The sequence below is a fragment of the Schistocerca serialis genome, unplaced genomic scaffold, assembly GCF_023864345.2.
Source record: "Schistocerca serialis cubense isolate TAMUIC-IGC-003099 unplaced genomic scaffold, iqSchSeri2.2 HiC_scaffold_1458, whole genome shotgun sequence".
Lineage (NCBI taxonomy): Eukaryota > Metazoa > Arthropoda > Insecta > Orthoptera > Acrididae > Schistocerca > Schistocerca serialis.
In genome coordinates, this window is record NW_026047689.1 from 645,338 (window position 1) to 662,390 (window position 17,053).

Genomic DNA, 17,053 nt, shown 5'->3' on the forward strand with positions numbered 1-17,053 from the left:
TGAGCTCTCGAGCACGGAATTCACACGCGCGGCCATCGAGAATGTGCTGATGGATGTGTAAATCTTTCAGGCTATCATAACATCATATTCCAGAACGTTTTCCATAATAGTTAAATCACGTATTTATGAGACCTTGCTGTTTGAGTATTGTTCTTGAGACCAAATACCTTTTACAAATTGTAATTTTTCATATTCACAGGTCACTAGTGAACTCAGATCTGTAGTTATGATACGGTTATATTTCTGTAAAGTAATTTTTTATGAATTTAAAGTTATGGCCATGTGGCTGTTTCTCTTTAAAATTATGTTCTGAATTATTCTCATTGTTTTATACAATTGAATAAACGCTGTAGATCATCCCATTTTGCAAAACCTAATTAAACACTGTGTTGTTAACAGTGCTCTGTTTTAATTATCGTTTTGAAAATAAATTCTTGTGTCCACAAATGAGATCAGCATTCCACTCCAGAAGCCCATGTGCCCTGCGTAGTGTGGTACCACCTTACCACTTACTTCTGCACTTCCTGCTGAGCGTGCTTTAGACTCTCCCGTTTGGATAGATGCCAACAGCCACATTCACAGGACTGAATGGACACGTCCCCCTCTTGACAAACGCTCAGGAACGCGATCACATCTTAATAGCCCCACTAAATAAATGGATCTTAGTCCCATAAAAATGCGAGTCTTTGAGTTCCTGGGACAGCGTGTGATCGCAGCTCACCACCGACAACTAGCTCTAGAGATGTAGTCATCATTTGGTGTATATCATACGAAATCCGTGAACTTCATTAGTCGCCGAATGGAGGCCACTGTCAAGGGCACACGCAATGTTGACGGTATTTGCATCCTCAGGGCGTGCCTCTCAGGGAATGGGCTGGAACGGGCTCTGATGTGAGCAGGTACCTGGCTAACACGGAGTCGTTTTGGAAGATGCCGCGAGGTCAGAATGGGCAGCAGAGCGGTTGCCATAGTTATCACGTGCCCTTGAGGTCAGTGCTGCGAGGCGTTGCGCAACAACGCTTCCAATGTCGGATGTCAGGAAAGTTTGACGACGCTTGAGGGGGTGGGGGGGGAGGTGAGAGGGGGAGGGGTTGTGGAGCAGAGGGCAGACTGCGGATACAGTAGGTGGGACGTGTCAGCCGAGTCCAGCAGTGGCCAAGATAAGGATAAAAGGCTGTCTTCGCGACAGCCCACTACACTGGCTGCAGTGGCACAGAGCAGAACTCACACATATGGTAAGTCTCTACGTGTTTCTTCCAGCACTGTGGCGGAGTGCTCAGCGTATCACTTTCCTCAACTTGACGGTCTCCTGCTCTCAATGGTACCCCCCGCAAAAACGGTACCTACGACCTATAGCGCAATAGCTCTTGATATGCATTCCGTCATAGGTTCACGTCATCTACGCATTTCAGCAGCTACTGATTCTTACGGCGTAGTCTACGTAATGGCGTCACTAGCCGCACTAATTATTGGTATATGTTGTATGCCGTCGAAACAGATTCATGAAAGCATTGTACTTCCGATACAAACTTGTCAGATCGGACAATGGAAGTAGTAGAGATCTGCTGGAATACGGCTGTACAGGCCTAATTTACAGGGTGATTCACGAAGATATGAAAATACTTTAATATGTTACGCTACGTTTAAAACTAAAGAAAAAAGTTCATAGGTCCGCTAATGTTTAGTTACGGAGCTACGGGTAGTAAAAGATTTTGCCTGAAATTTAGCAACTTCGCTAATATGAAGCCATCGCAAATCTATAGATGGTTAAAGTAAAGCATGATTTAAATTTATTTTGTTGTTATTGGTCTGGCGAATCTAGCAAAACATGTCCCATATGCACAGTAGTTTTCCAGAACATCCAGAGAAGCAAAGGCATAATTTCGTAAAATTTTGAATTTATTAACTACCTTGTCTAATTTGTTCTTTAAATTCCAGACAACTGCACAAAGTTTTCAACGGAAGTGTAGAGAATTTAATTTTGGAAAATTTATGGTAAAAGCGTTATCTGAAACCGTATGAATGTGTCACATAATCTGATGTTATGTATACCACAGCACACGTGAATTCGTTTTAAACCGAAAAAAAACAAAGCTCACTGTTAAGAAACTTGTACAAAGTACATACAATTTCGCAATACAATCACAATCACAGTAAATGTTCAAAAACGTCTCCACCTAGTTCAGTGCATTTAGCTGCACGTGTACAGATTTTGTTGCTCGTTTCAGTTTCACAGGGTTGTTCTTAATTTCTTCTATTGCATTCATAATGTGACCGAGTCGTGCCTCACGTGTATTGATTTTGTCATTATAATCATTATCTTTCACCCATCCCCATACACAAAATCCGTTGGTGTTATATCGGGAAATCTGGGTGGCCACAGACGTGTAGCACCACCACCAATCCATCTCTGGGAAAAATGTTCATTTAATTGTGCAGTAACTCCGTTGGCGAAATGTGGAGGCATGCCGTCATGTTGAAAATACATTTGAATTTGCGTAGCAAGCAGAGTATCTTCGAGTAAGTGGGGCATTTCTTCTTGAAGGAATTGTAAGTACGACCCGCCAGTTAGACGTCCTGGGAAAATGAATGGTCCAATAAAGTGTTTATACCATCTCGAGTAAACTGTGCCTCATCAGAAAATAAAACGTATTTGTGTAACTGTCAATTAGTTTTTAACCAGTTGCACAACTCCAAGCGGAGGGCTGGATCTCCCGGATAACTGATGCACTTTTTGTTTCTGGCAGAGACACACATTATTTTACTTCATTGTACACCATATCTTACATTGTGAAATGCCTAATAGTTGAGAGATACGCCGTGTACTGTACACAGGCTAAGTTGAACAGCATCCATAATATCCTCATAATCGTCTTCACGTATCGAGCTCTCGTACTGATTATGAAAGCTAGGTAGAGAACATGTCTCCCGTAACATCGAAATCCACTAATGATTCGTCCATTTGGAAGCCATCGAGTTGAATAACGTGCGCCATATTCGTTAATTTCAGCTGTATCATTGCCATAACATTTTCCATAAATAAACACCATAGTGGCGTATTCCTACGTCGTAAATTTGAAAGGCATTCCTATTTCATAAATAATCTACAAACTACAACAGTTACTATGTGGTTTTACTTAAATACACTGTTCTCATTGTGTTCTTTCACTGAACAGTACAGAAAACTAAGTCGTTTCAAGGTTAGGGAACGTCTGCAACAACTCACTAAAGGTAGCCAACAATGACACACACGTTTCTACATTCTTAATGAAAAATAAACAAATTTACTTGTGTTACAACCTTTCCTTCTCTGGACGATACACTGCAGGTACACGTCTGGGACATGTTTTATTATATTCAGCACACCAGTAATAACAAAATAAGTCGAAATCGTGTTTTACTTTAACCTCTTAAAGTTGTGCGATATCTTCATAATATCGAAGTTGCTAAATTTCTGGTAAAACCTTTTATTACCCGTAACTCCGTAACTGAACAATTGCGGACCTATGTTTATAAGACCTTTTTTTCTATATTGTTACATATAGAACGACATATTAAAATATTTACATATCTTCGTGAATCACCCTGTATGGAAGATGTATTTGTGATGTGGCCCAGCTTGAGACACTCAGTATTGATAACTGACCCAACATGCAAATTCTTGAGTTTTGTTTTCGAACGTCGGACGTCATTAAAGCTTGACAACGGTGCGGGAGGAGGCTTCATATCAAAGTCCCCGGGTATGTACCACCAGTTTCTGACGTTGGACCTCTTCTCGCCAGGATACCTGCTGCATCTGACGAAGGTTTTGCCCCCCGTAGATGCCTAATGGACTCGGGAGAGCGCACCAGACTTCTCTGCAAAGACGTTATGCACTTCAGTGAATGTGACACTCGCAATATTGAAGACATTCTGCTGTACAAAACGTAAAATGTGATTAAAAGTGTCTGGACACCTGGCTGAAAATAACATACAAGTTCGTGGCCTCTCCATCTGTAATGCTGGAATTCAATATGGTGCTGGCCCACCCTTAGCCTTGATGACAGCTAACCCTCCCGCAGACATACGTTGAATCAGGTGCTGGAAGGTTTCTTGGGAATGGCAGACAATTCTTCATGGAGTGATGCACTGAGGAGAGGTATCGATGTCGGTAGGTGAGGCCTGCCACGGCGTTCCAAAACATAGCTAAGGTGTTCTATAGGATTCAGGTCAGGAATCTGTGTAGGCCAGTTCGTTACAGGGATGTTATTGTCGTTTAATCTCTCCGCCACTGGCAGTGCATTACGAACAGGGGCTCGATCTTGCTGAAAGATGCAGTCGCCATTACCGAATTGCTCTTCAACAGCGAGAAGCAATGAGATGCTTAAAATATAAATATGGGCCTGTGCTGTGGTAGTGCCACGCAAAACAACAAGGGGTGCAGCCCCCTCTATGAAAAACAAGACCACACCATAACACCACCGCCTCAGAATTTTACTGTCGGCACTACACACGCCGGCAGATGACGTTCACTAGGAATTTGCCACACCCAGACCCTGACATCTGATCTCCACATTATCTACTTTGAGTCGTCACTCCACACAACGTTTTTCCACTGTTCAATCTTCCAACGTTTACACACCTTACACCAAGCGAGGCGTCGTTAGACATTTACCGGTGTGATGTGTGGCTTATGAGCAGCCGCTCGACCACGAAACCCAAGTTTTCTCACCGCCCACCTAAGTCATAGTACTTGCAGTGGATCGTACTGCAGTTTGAAATTCCTGTATCAAGATCTGGGAAGATTTCTGTTTATTATACATTACGACCCTCTTCAACTCTACGCGCTCTCTGTCAGTCAACAGAAGAAATCGGCCTGTACGCTTTTGTGCTGTATCACATTGGAAACAGTGGACCTAGCGATATTTAGGATTGTGGACATCTTGCGTGCAGGCATATGACACATGTGACACCCAATGACCGGGCCACATTCGAAGTCTATGAGTTTCGCAGAGCGCCCATTCTGCTATCTCACGGTGACTAATGACTACAGAGGTCGGTCATATGGAGTTCCTGGCAGTAGGTAGCAGAACAATTTACATAATATGAAAAACATGTGTTTATGGGGGTGTCCCGATACCTTTGTTCACGTAGTGTATGTCTATGATCTCCCATTAAATCACTGGACCCATTTCACCGAAACATGGCAAACAAACAAACTACATGACTGTACGAGCATCATCACTGCTTGTCTTGTAGCCTTCCAGCCCGACAGGAGTGGGAATAGAGACAATATCGTATTTTGTCAGCCCATGCCATATTGGCTGAGCCGTATAATAGGCAAGTTGTGTTTAAGTAGTAGTGGATGGCCTTAGGAACCTGCTTTACTGTGAAGCCTACTAACCGAGAGTACGAAATGGTTTGACAGTGGGTAGGCTGTACTGAACGATAGTGTGTTGGGTTCAAGTAGAACCGACCTGCTTTATCGATCTTCTTTGCATGACAACTTATTTGACAGGAGCAGTGATTGGTTTCAAGCCCCTGATGTGTAAGCTGCACTTCACAATACGTATGTGGTGGGAATATTATCAGCCTGCTTTATCGACATGTTTAGTGGGGGCTACATTTGTGAGTGGGCATGGCTGAGGAATGTTGAAATAGATAGAGGAGGTGATAGACTGAGGTAGGGACCAGGAAATGATGGGCAGGGTAAGTGGAGGCAGGGGGAGATGATAGGAGGTGATGGACCGAGAGAGGAGGGGCAATAGAAAACATAAAGGGAGATGGGTGTGGGAGGAAATGAACACTGATAGGCTGGGAGTAGAAGATGAATGAGGAGAGGGGACTACAGTAGATAGGTGGGAGAGATGGGCAGGAGGAGAGGAACAAAGATGGGGAAGAAGAGATGGTTATAAATGGCTCTAAGCAGTATGGGACTTAACATCTGAGGTCATCAGTCCCTTAGACATAGAACTACTTAAACCAAACTAACCTAAGGACATCATACACATCCATGACCAAGGCAGGATACGAACCTGCGACCGAAGCAGCCCTGTAGTTCCAGAATGGAGTGCCTAGAACTGCTCGGCCACAATGGTCAGCGAAGAAGAGATGGGTTTGGAGAAGAGGGAGATGAGGACAGAAAGGTAGAGAGGTGTAGGTGATGATGGAAAGAGAAATGGTGGCAGAAGGAGATGGATAAGAGAAAGAGGCCAGGAGGATATGGACAGGGAAGGATGGAAGATGCGAAGGGAGAGGGTGCAAGAGGAAATGGATATAGAGTGGGGGCAGATTTAAATGGAATAACAGACTGGGGGCAGGAAGAGATGGAGAGGGAGGGTGAGGAGAGGCTGTTGACAAAGTGGGATGGAGGATATGTACAGTGAGAAAAGGGGAAGGAGAAAATGGAGAGAAGGGGTGGAGAATATGGACAGTGTGAGAGAGGGGAGGAGGAGATGTAGAGAGAGAAAATGGAGGAGACAATCAGAGATAGAGGGAGAATGAGATGGGGGGATGCAGGAGCCAAATGAATAGTGTAGATGAGTAGTGGTAAGATGGAAAATGATGAGAGCATAGGATTAGATGGACAGACAGAGGGGTGAAGTGGAGATGGGTGAAGACAGCGAGTAGGCAGAGATGTATACAATATATGAGCCATACAGGTTCGCAAGTGAAACTGTGGGGACAGTGACATACAACTGGTCATCTAAACTGTACACATATATCACAGACATTATAGTCAGTACGATTTAGGAGCATACGGGCTGTTCCAACTTTATAAAGTACCTTGAATTATTGGCACATGGACAGCACTGACTCGGAAAATATCTTTCTTATGGAACGCTAGTGGATTTTTGTTCACACAAAGTAATTACTGCTATCGACAGAGGACCTGCAGTTGATTTCATAATTCTAGGCCTACCGATAACTATTGAAACAGTTGCTTACAACCAGCTTCTAATAAAATTACAATCCTATCTGCGACTGAATTCGTGATTTCACGCTATAAAGCTCTCATTATTCATCTCTTGATGCTCCATCTCTCTTTCCATTCCTCTTTATCCCAATCCATCACCATCTGCCCTTGTCTCTAGCATCCCCTTTTCCATGTATTTCAACCTCCCCCAGCCATGCTCACCCAGACATGTATCCCCTATTAAACGTGACGACAAAACAAGCCGATAATACTCCCACAACACACCTATAATACTGGGTGGCTTGAAACCAATTAATTCTCTTGACATATATGTGGTTGTGCTCTGTATGGCGTCTGCAGGGTGAACCATCTAAAGCTTGGACTGCAAATATTATGGAAATGGAAAGTGCTATTGACGTGCAGTTTTCACAGAATGAATTCGAAGCCAGGGTCTCGTACTGTTATCCAATAAACAGATTGTAATAATACTTAGAAAGTGTATTTTCTGTACCTGCGATTTTCCTAATGAAAAAATCTTATTGCCAGTAACAAACTAAAAATAGGGTAAACTAGAATTTCGGTGCTGTTTGCTGCAGAAGTCTAGTGCAATCCAGTTATGAAATACCACGTTGTGAGAAGTTTCCACACTGACACTTCTTTGTGCCACTCGACCTGCGTAGTTGTTAGATCGATGTTGTTATGTTCGTTTACAGTGAGCTTGTGTGTTCCTCGAGAGCACTGTTATCAGTTTTCTATGTGACAGTCTAAGCAGTAGCTCATGTGTATACAACGGGACTTATCAGTGCAGAAAAAGCTGACATGCTCATGGTGCGTGGAGAGTGTAGGAAGAATGCAGTTTGTTCTTCTACAGTGCTTGCGGCAGGATCCCAATCTCGACCATCTTCTCAATCAGTTGTGTGAAAGTGATAGTGTAAGAACTAGGGAACGTAACAGAATGAAGCAAGTGATGACAGAAGAGCGGGAAATTAACGTTCTTCCTGTTGTTGCAGTTGATCAACACTTTACCTCCTGTGCAATCGCATGTGTAAGTGACATGGGTCAGGCAAGTGTCCTACACATTCCCCATCAGCCTAAATTCCATCCCCATTACATCTACCGCAATGAAGAGCTCCATGGAATCAATTATAAGAATCGTGTTAACTTCTGTACATGGGAATTGCGACTAGTACTCCATATGTATTACGTACCTTGTTTAGTGGTGAAGCGAGGTAAACCACCAAAACGTGCGCTATTGGTGTGTTGACAATCCCCATTGGCTTCCTCAGGTGGAACATCAGCGCCCATGGAGTGTAAACAGTGCTGTGGGATAGTAAACCGTCAGATCATAGGCATGAGTTTCATAGATAGAACACTGAATGCGTACAACTATCACAGCCTCCTAACAAACCATCTCCCACAGATACTAGAAGGCTTTCCTCTGCACACAGAGAGGAACCTGTGTTACCAATATGACCGCTGTCCAGTACATAGTGCGTGGAGTATTACAGCATGTCTTCACAAATTGTTTCCAAAACGTTAGATTGGATGCAGAGGACCAGTACGTTAGGTGCCCCATTTTCCAGATTTGATGCCTGTTGACTTTTTCTGTGGGGAAAGCTGAAAGACGCTGTCTGCAAGGACATACCAACTACACCCAATGATACATAACGACGCATAACTGCAGCCTGCTCGGAGATGTTCGACGAAACGCTAGCATGTGTGCAGCAGTCGCTCCATACCAGATAGGAGACGAGTGCTGCCACTGCTGGTGGTCATTTTGAACACAACCTGTGATGGACAGTTACCTCGTTACGGCCCAGAATGCACATAACTAGTGCATGCATTTGTGTTGTTCTTTGGTGTGTACTACTACAGGTATTGTACAAGTGACAGTGTGGCAACTTTCCAAAGTATTTATATTGTAAGCAGCTTGCACTAGAATCCTGCAACAAATCAACTAACATAATTTACGCTATTTTTAGTTTCTTAATGTCAATAAGAATTGTTCCATTCAAAAAGTGTACTTTTGCACAAAAAATACACTTTATAAATATTATTACAAACTGTTTATTGGCCAACAATAAACAGCCCCTGACTATCTGCACGTTCTGTGATAACTGCGCATCAACAGCACTTTCCATCTCCGCAATATTTTCGGTGCTAATTTTATTTTAGTCGCCCTGTTTGTATACTTTAAATTTTCTTTTACACACATATCTGCAGCCAAGCTGCTGTCCTGGAAACTAGCATGAGTTTTTGCAGCGCCTATGTGACCAATCGGTACATCCGAACATTATGAAGCACCGAGAAGAAAACGATTTATTGACACATAATCAGCACGGACTCTGAAAATATCATTATTTTAAAACACAACTAACTCTTTTTACTCACGAAGTAATAAGTGCTATCGACAGGGGATTCCTATTTTTAGATATCCAGAAGGCTTTCGACACCGTTCCTCACAAGCTTCTTCCAACCAAACTGCGTGCCTATGGAATATCGCCTGAGTTGTGCAACTGGATTCGTGATTTCCTGTCAGAAGGGTCACAGTTCGTAGTAACAGACGGAAAGACATAGAGTAACAGAAGTAATATCCGGCGTCCAACAAGGAAGTTTTATAGGCTCTCTAATGTTCCTGATCTATATTAACGACATAGGGAAAAAACTGAGTAGCCGTCTTAGGATCTTTGCAGATGATGCTGTCATTTATCGTCTTGTAATGTCATCAGATGACCAAACCGAATTGTAAAATGATTTAGATAAGATATCTGTGTGGTGTTGAAAATGGGAATCGACACTGAATAAAAAAAACTGTGAAGTTATTCTCATGAGTACTAAAAGAAATCCGCTAAATTTCGATCACGTGATGACTCACACAAATCTGAAGGCTGCAAATTCAAGTAAATACTTAGGGATTACAGTTACAAATAACCTAAATTGGAACGAGCACATAGATAAGGTTGTGGGTAGAGCAAACCAGAGACTGCGATTCGTTGGCAGAACACTTAGAAGGCGCAACAGGTGTACTAAAGAGACTGCTTACACCACGCTTGTCCGCCCTATTCTGGAGTATTGCTGCGCGGTGTGGGATCCCCATCAGGTGGTACTGACAGATGACACCTGATAATTTCAAACAAGGGCTGCTCGTTTTATATTATCGCGAAATAGGGGAGATAGTGCCACAGAAATGATATGTGAATTGGAGTGGGAATCATTAAAACAAAAGTGTTTTTCGTCGCAATGGGATCTTCTTATGAAATTTCAATCATCAGCTTTTTCCTCCGATTACGAAAACATTCAGTTGGCTCCCACCTACATAGGGAGAAATGATCATCACTATAAAACAAGAGAAATTAGGGCTCACACAGAAAAATTTAAGTACTGGTTTTTCCTGCGCACCATTCGAGAGTGGAACGGTAGAGAGACATCTTGAAGGTGATTCATTGAACCCTCTGCCAGGCACTTTATTGTGAGTAGCTGAGTAATCACGTAGATGTAGATGTAGATGTAGAACCCTGCATAGCATATGGGGCTCTATCTAGAAAAATCCGTTGACAGGGTACGATTTCATTCCTCTGCTGAATGTACCCCACAGCCATTTGGGAAGCTTGAGAAAGGGGTCACATGTTGCCACTGGGCGCGTCCTGTGGAGCAGAGGACACTGAAGTGTCGCCCTCTTGTGACGCAGTCGCCATGCAGAGCAGACGCTCCGGTATTTTCAGCCTTCTGTCGTAGCTGACCGCACTTTGCGGACTGTTCCCTTCTCTGCTCTCTGGTACCAGAAACCAGCTTTCTCTAAACGTGCGCTACCTTCTTCTCTCTTTCCTGCACCAGTACTTCACTAACAGACTGATGAACGACCCTCAAGTCCAGCCTGGACAAGACCTCGTGTACCCCGTAATTTTCAAAATGTACCAGAATGTTGGTTTCTCTGCCAGTGCTCTTCCCTCGCATTCTTGACACAGTGCACTTCCACAAGTGGTGCGATTTCTACAATTATTGTGAACTGGTTTTGACTTTACCACTATACAGGAAACTGGTAACATTCTGTGTAATGATGTGTAAATGCTTTGTTGTACATAAAGACAGTGAGTGAGTAATGTATGAGGGAGTGCCTGATTTTCTCTTAATATATGCGAGATGACTCATGTAAGATTTTGACCTTGAAAATACACAATGCGATCAAAAGTATTCAGACACCTGGCTGAAAATAACTTACAAGTTCGTGGCCTCTCCATCACTAATGCTGGAATATAATATGGTGTTGGCTCACCCTTTGCCTTGATGACAGCTTCCATAATCGCAGGCATACGTTCAATCAGGTGGTGGAAGGTTTCCTGGGGAATGGCAGCACATTCTTCATGGAGTGCTGCACTGAAGAGATATATCGATGTTCTTCGGTGATACCTGGCATGATGTCGGTGTTCCAAAGCATCCCAAAGGTGTTTCATAGGACTCATATCAGGACTCTGTGCAGTACAGTCCGTTACAGGGATATTATTGTCTTCTACAGACGCCTTAGACTCTGCATTATGAACAGGTGCTCGATCGTTTTAAAAGATGCAATAGCCATCCCGAATTGCTCTACAACAGTGAGAAGCAATAAGATGCTTAAAATATCAGTGTAGGCCTCTGCTGTGATAGTACCACGCAAAAAAACAAGGGGTGCAAGCTCCCTCCATGAAAAACACGACCACACAATAACACCACCGCCTCCGAATTTTACTGTTTGCAGTACACGCGCTGGCAGATAACGTTCACTGGACATTCTCGATAACCACACCTGCCACCGGCTGGCCACATTGTGTACCGTGATTCGTCACTCCACGCAACGTTTTTCCACTGTTCAGTCGTCCAATGTTTACGCTCCTTACAGCAAGCGCGGCTTTGTTTGGCATTTACCTGCGTGATGTGTGGCTTACGAGCAGCCGATCGACTGTGAAATCCAAGTTTTCTCACCTCCCGCCTAACTGTCATAGTAGTTACAGTGGATCCTGATGCAGTTCGGAATTCCTGTGTGTTCGTCTGGATAGATGTCTGCTTGTTACACATTACGACCTTCTCCAACTGTCGGCAGTCTCTGTCAGTCAACAGACGAGGTCGGCCTGTACGCTTTTGTGCTGTATTTGGTGCTTCACGTTTCCATCTCACCATTACATGTCAAATAGTGGACCTAGGGATGTGTAGGAGTGTGGAAATCTCGCATACACACGTATTATAAAAGTGACGTCTAATCGCCAGACGATGTTCAAAGTCCGTGAGTTTTTGTGAATTTTTTGATCAATTTCAGCCAAAAATAACAGAGTTGCTCTGTGATATCCGCTGAAGATTGTGAGTATAGTTCTCCAATTACGTGCAGTGTAGCCATTCCGATTTTCATCTGAAATCAGAAAGGATTTGAATTTACATTACTAACTTATTTTCTAAGAATATGAGCCTCAATGCAGGTGAAAATAATGAAAATTAAAAACTGTGCAGGCGTTGGAACAATTTACTGCGATTTTCACGTTTTTTTCTCCATTTAGGCGAAGAAAAATACCCGTGCAATCGTGACATCTCCTCATAAGTTGGTTCATATAATTAGTAATTTTATACACAATCATATTATCACATATAATAATGATCGATTCAATACTTTTTGAGTTAGACTGGACGCAAATGTCAAAATAGTCATTTGGAGATGAACGCGTTTGAGAAATCAATTCTTGGAAACTGGAAATTCAAGGAAGTCAACAATAATGTAAAACGCTTACCAATTGATCTGCGATTCCAGCACCATATAGTAACCATTCTTCTTCCTCACAGGCTTCATTTTGCGCCTGCAGCAGTGCTTTCCTAGCTTTCCGACTTTCCTTCGATTCAATGAACTAGGTCGATTCTGCCGGCATACGCGCTGGTTACCCATTTGTTCGGCATAACTGAAGCTTTACGTGTCTCCTAAAATTCCTGCCTCGTTCATGGCCATCAGAAGGGATGAATTTCCTTCATTGAATAAGCCAGCTGCTAAATACGGCGCCAAATCAACCACTTTTAGTCCGGAGTGCAAGTGTTTGGGAGCTAATCACCAAATAGTGGAATTAAAAGTTTCATTAGCATTTTGTGTGTGGCCACCTACACATTTCTCCAGTAATTCATCCCCTGATAAATCTTATATGGGAAGAATTTCCTTCTGTACGAATGCGAATTTCGCTTTGAAATTTTGACAGAGTACTCTTGGATAGTTAGCTTAACGATTTCTCGAACCTCCTAGTGTGGTTTCCGCATTAACCATCGTAATCCAAATTAGGTTATTATATTAATTTAGATTTTCTATCCAGTTTGTTGAAAGTAAATGAATTGTGGAGATATATTTACTCATAAATTTACAGATTCTCCAGCAGTTGTTTATTTGGCCTGACAGCATTGTCCTTACATCATGTTCTGCAGAAGCGTTAGTTGGTTCATCTGCATTTTTGTCGCAGTTCTCACTGCTGCCGACTATAGCGACTCTCATCCCAGTACAGGTAAAGATTTTACTTGTATAAATTGACGTAAGTCTGTATATGATAATGAATAACCAGTTTTAGTAGGTAATGAAAAACATATTCAATATTTTCATTAAGTATTTTATATATTTGTTTTTCAGGATTAGATCCCGAAGTCACAGTCTACCACTTTGGAACTGACAATATGAGTAAGTGTCATAATTTTCCATTATTTCCAGAAACTTTTCATGGTTCAAGAAAATCATGCAGTGCAAACTTATCTCATTGGTAGGCGTATTTGATGTTTTAATAACTGATTTGGGTCATTTGATTATTATGCATAAAATCTCTAAGTTCACTGAGTTTCTATATTATTACTTTTGTTTTTATAGTCGGTATGAGTTGGAATACAGTTTACATATGTGTTACATACGTGTTGGTAGACCTTGAGAGTGGTAATCATGGCCTTTTTCTAAATTATTTTCATAAAGGTTTAGTGCTCCCGTCTAGATCAATATAACACATGAATAGACGAAGCTAAACAGAATCTATTTCACATAAGTAGTCGTGATATACAGGTATTTGACATGTCTTCCAGGATTACAGTAGTACATTGTACACCGCCTTCCATAAATTTATATTGACTACAGAAAAACCTTCTCACGTTCACAATATTTATATAACCAATTAGAAACAGGAATCTGATAATGGTAATCATCTCAGGAGGTATCCATCAGAAATTGTAATGCTTGTGCTGACTACGTTATATCCCTGTTTCTTATCTGTTTAAATTCATTGAGATATGGGTTCAAAATTATGGTACGTTTGCTTACAACGTGTCCTTTCATAAGTGGCAGAGTTTTTAAATTAATAGTGGATGTCATTATTGTGGTTCAGCTGAAGATTTGCTTTCATGTAAAACATAGTTCCATAGAACCTTCACATGGACACAAACAGTAAATTTTGAAGGAGTGTTAAGTATTCCCATCTATATAGATAACTTGTAGCACTTACTCCTTCAGTTTATTTTGAACAACATACTAGTTTCTCTTTTCTTGGAAATAATGGTTATTTTAGGAAGACAGGTATGACCTTAAGAGCCAGTTACATGGCACATACTGCAACTATACCAGTAGCATTATGATTCTCTTGTTAGTAACATTAGTAAATCAATAATAAACCATGTTCCTCTTCACAGTGTGAGATATGTCATGTTCCCTATTATGATTGCTATCTGAGTGAATGTCCATCAAATTATTGCTATTTGCTTTCTGTAACAATACGTTACAGAAAGTAACTACAAGTTGGTCTACATTTTCGAAGCAGTATGTAGTTCAAAAATGGTTCAAATGGCTCTGAGCACTAAGGGACTTAACATCTGTGGTCATCAGTCCCCTAGAACTTAGAACTACTTAAACCTGACTAGCCTAAGGACATCACACCCATCCATGCCCGAGGCAGGATTCGAACCTGCGACCGTAGCAGTGGTGCGGTTCCGGACTGAGCGCCTAGAACCGCGAGACCACCGTGGCCGGCAGTATGTAGTTGATACGTACACTGTTTCAAGGAACCACATGGTAAACAAAATGTCATTCTAGAATGAGACGTAATTGATGTCTGTAGATCATAAATTTTAAGTAACCACGTTGGTGTCGTCTGTAAGCATTAATTTAATTTCACACATAATTAACGCCTGCTGTGTGCAGATTGTTACCAGAAACTTGAAGCGTAAGGGGACGCTAGGCTATACAAAAATGTAACTCCTTGTTCTGATGTCACAGAAACTTCCTGTGATGAGACAAGTTTTTAGCCGGTTAACTGATGAGTTACTGATTTTATAATTGCTAATAGCAGGCTGAACAGCACAAAGGCTTTAGTCAAATCACGCAAGCTATTTACAGAAGAACAATTTCTGTGTCAACGCTCTAAGGTATACAGAAATACAAAGATAGGAATATTCCTCTGAAAGCCAAATTATTTTTATTCCTAATTGCAAAGAATTCAATACATTTGATTGTATGAATTAATTATTTTAATAATTTGAGGTTCTCCACATTTGTAACATCCAATTAGAGTTCCCTGGAATTTTGTGTAAGGCACCTTTTTCTAAAGAGTTCATATGATGGTGTATTTCGTTTTGATAAGACAAATACTGTGGTGAAGTGTTGCATTAAAACATGAATGATATCTATGTATTCCATCTAGTTCCCCAGAGTAGGTTTTCAGCTGTTTACATGATGTACTGCCACATCATGTGATGTATATTTCTGGAAGGCAGAATGGTTTGGTTGAGTTACCCAGTGGTTACAGACAGGTGACTCATAACTTTCATGTAAAATATTGGGAGTTAGTTGTTGTAGGATATACACTGCAAGTCTAATGTCAGTGACATCTGAGCATCTCATGTACCTGTTCAGTTTGTGTCATTTACCTTCTGCCTAGTCTGATGCACTGTCGCAACTTCCACCCTGTGCCAACCTCTTACCTTCAGAGTAGAACTGGTTATCTCACGTTCCATGTTGAAAATTCGTACCAGGACGTAAAATCTTAGAAATATTTTCCTTATGTTTGGTTGTAGTAGACACCTTCGACGGAGGAAAGCCATCTTTCCCTCTGCATGTCTGCCTCTGAAATCCGCCTTACTTTGTCCTTCATCTGTAATTTTGCTTTCAAGGAAGCAAAATTCCTTCATCTATTTTGTGATCCCAGACTTTGACGTTAAATTTAACGCTAATCTCGTTTCTGGTATTCCTCATTACGTTAATCGTTCATTTGTTCACACTAAGTATATATTTGCATTCATTTGACTCCCCATTCCACACAACAGACCTAATAATTCTTCCTGATCTTCACTGACAGTAATGTTTTCAGCGAATTTTCCCCATGGCACTTATAACCATGACTGTTAATCCATCTCCTACGTTTGTCTTTTATTTAATTACGGTTTCCTAAATGTACAGATTAGACAGTGGCGGAGAAACACCGTTCCATTAAGTTACACCCTCATTAAGCACATCTCTTTTCTCATAGTCTTCCGTTCTTATAGCTTCTTTTGTGTTCCTATATATATCATTGTATACCCAAATTTCCCGGTATTTCTAGTCATTTCACGCTGTAGAACGCTTTTCCTAGGTAGAAGAATTCTATACAAGTATCTAGATTCTTATTAACTCTTGAATACATTACGAAGTGCAATGCAGCACATGTGTTTTGGGTTCTGTCGTGTTTCCTATGCACTTACGCTACATCTGTTCTCCAGAACAGAGCTTTCTTTGTGGACCAAAGTCTCCTCCAGCCACTCACCCTCCCACGGATGCAAGACTCTTAAGCTCAACATCGAGGTGATAGCATACAGGAGGATGGCACCCTGTAATACTTGAGAATCGAGACAATCCTCTTGGCGGCCAGATCTGTCCTTTCATTCCTCACAATTCCGATGTGTTTTTGTACCCAGCAAAAAGACACCTAAATCCCCAGTCGTTGTAGATGGAGCAGAGACTAGCTTCCCTGCTGAGTACAAACGTCTCACAGGGTGAAGGGAACGTAGAAAATCGGATGAGACAAGAAATTTATCACTGGAAGAACGTCTCACCCACTCCAATGACCGCAAGATCGCATAAAATTCTGCATAAAAGACAGTAAACGCTTAAGGCAGTCTGATCTTGAGGACAAGATCTGTCAAAAAAACATAGCA

The 17,053-nt window shown here is 41.7% G+C and overlaps 1 protein-coding gene across 2 annotated transcripts in view; it reads left to right on the top strand.

Annotated features, from left to right (window-relative positions):
• The window catches only part of LOC126443339 (ankyrin-2-like), a 61,933-nt gene that overhangs the window by 635 nt on the left and 44,245 nt on the right, over window positions 1-17,053 (top strand). Inside the window, exons 1-3 of one of the 2 annotated variants that reach the window (XM_050090933.1) lie at window positions 1,140-1,235; window positions 13,264-13,398; window positions 13,521-13,568. In XM_050090933.1, coding sequence (XP_049946890.1) covers window positions 13,311-13,398; window positions 13,521-13,568 — 136 coding nt within the window. In that variant the 5' untranslated portion in view covers window positions 1,140-1,235; window positions 13,264-13,310. Of the gene's footprint in view, window positions 1-1,139; window positions 1,236-13,263; window positions 13,399-13,520; window positions 13,569-17,053 lie in introns of those variants that run through there. The other variant, XM_050090932.1, reaches the window with a different exon arrangement.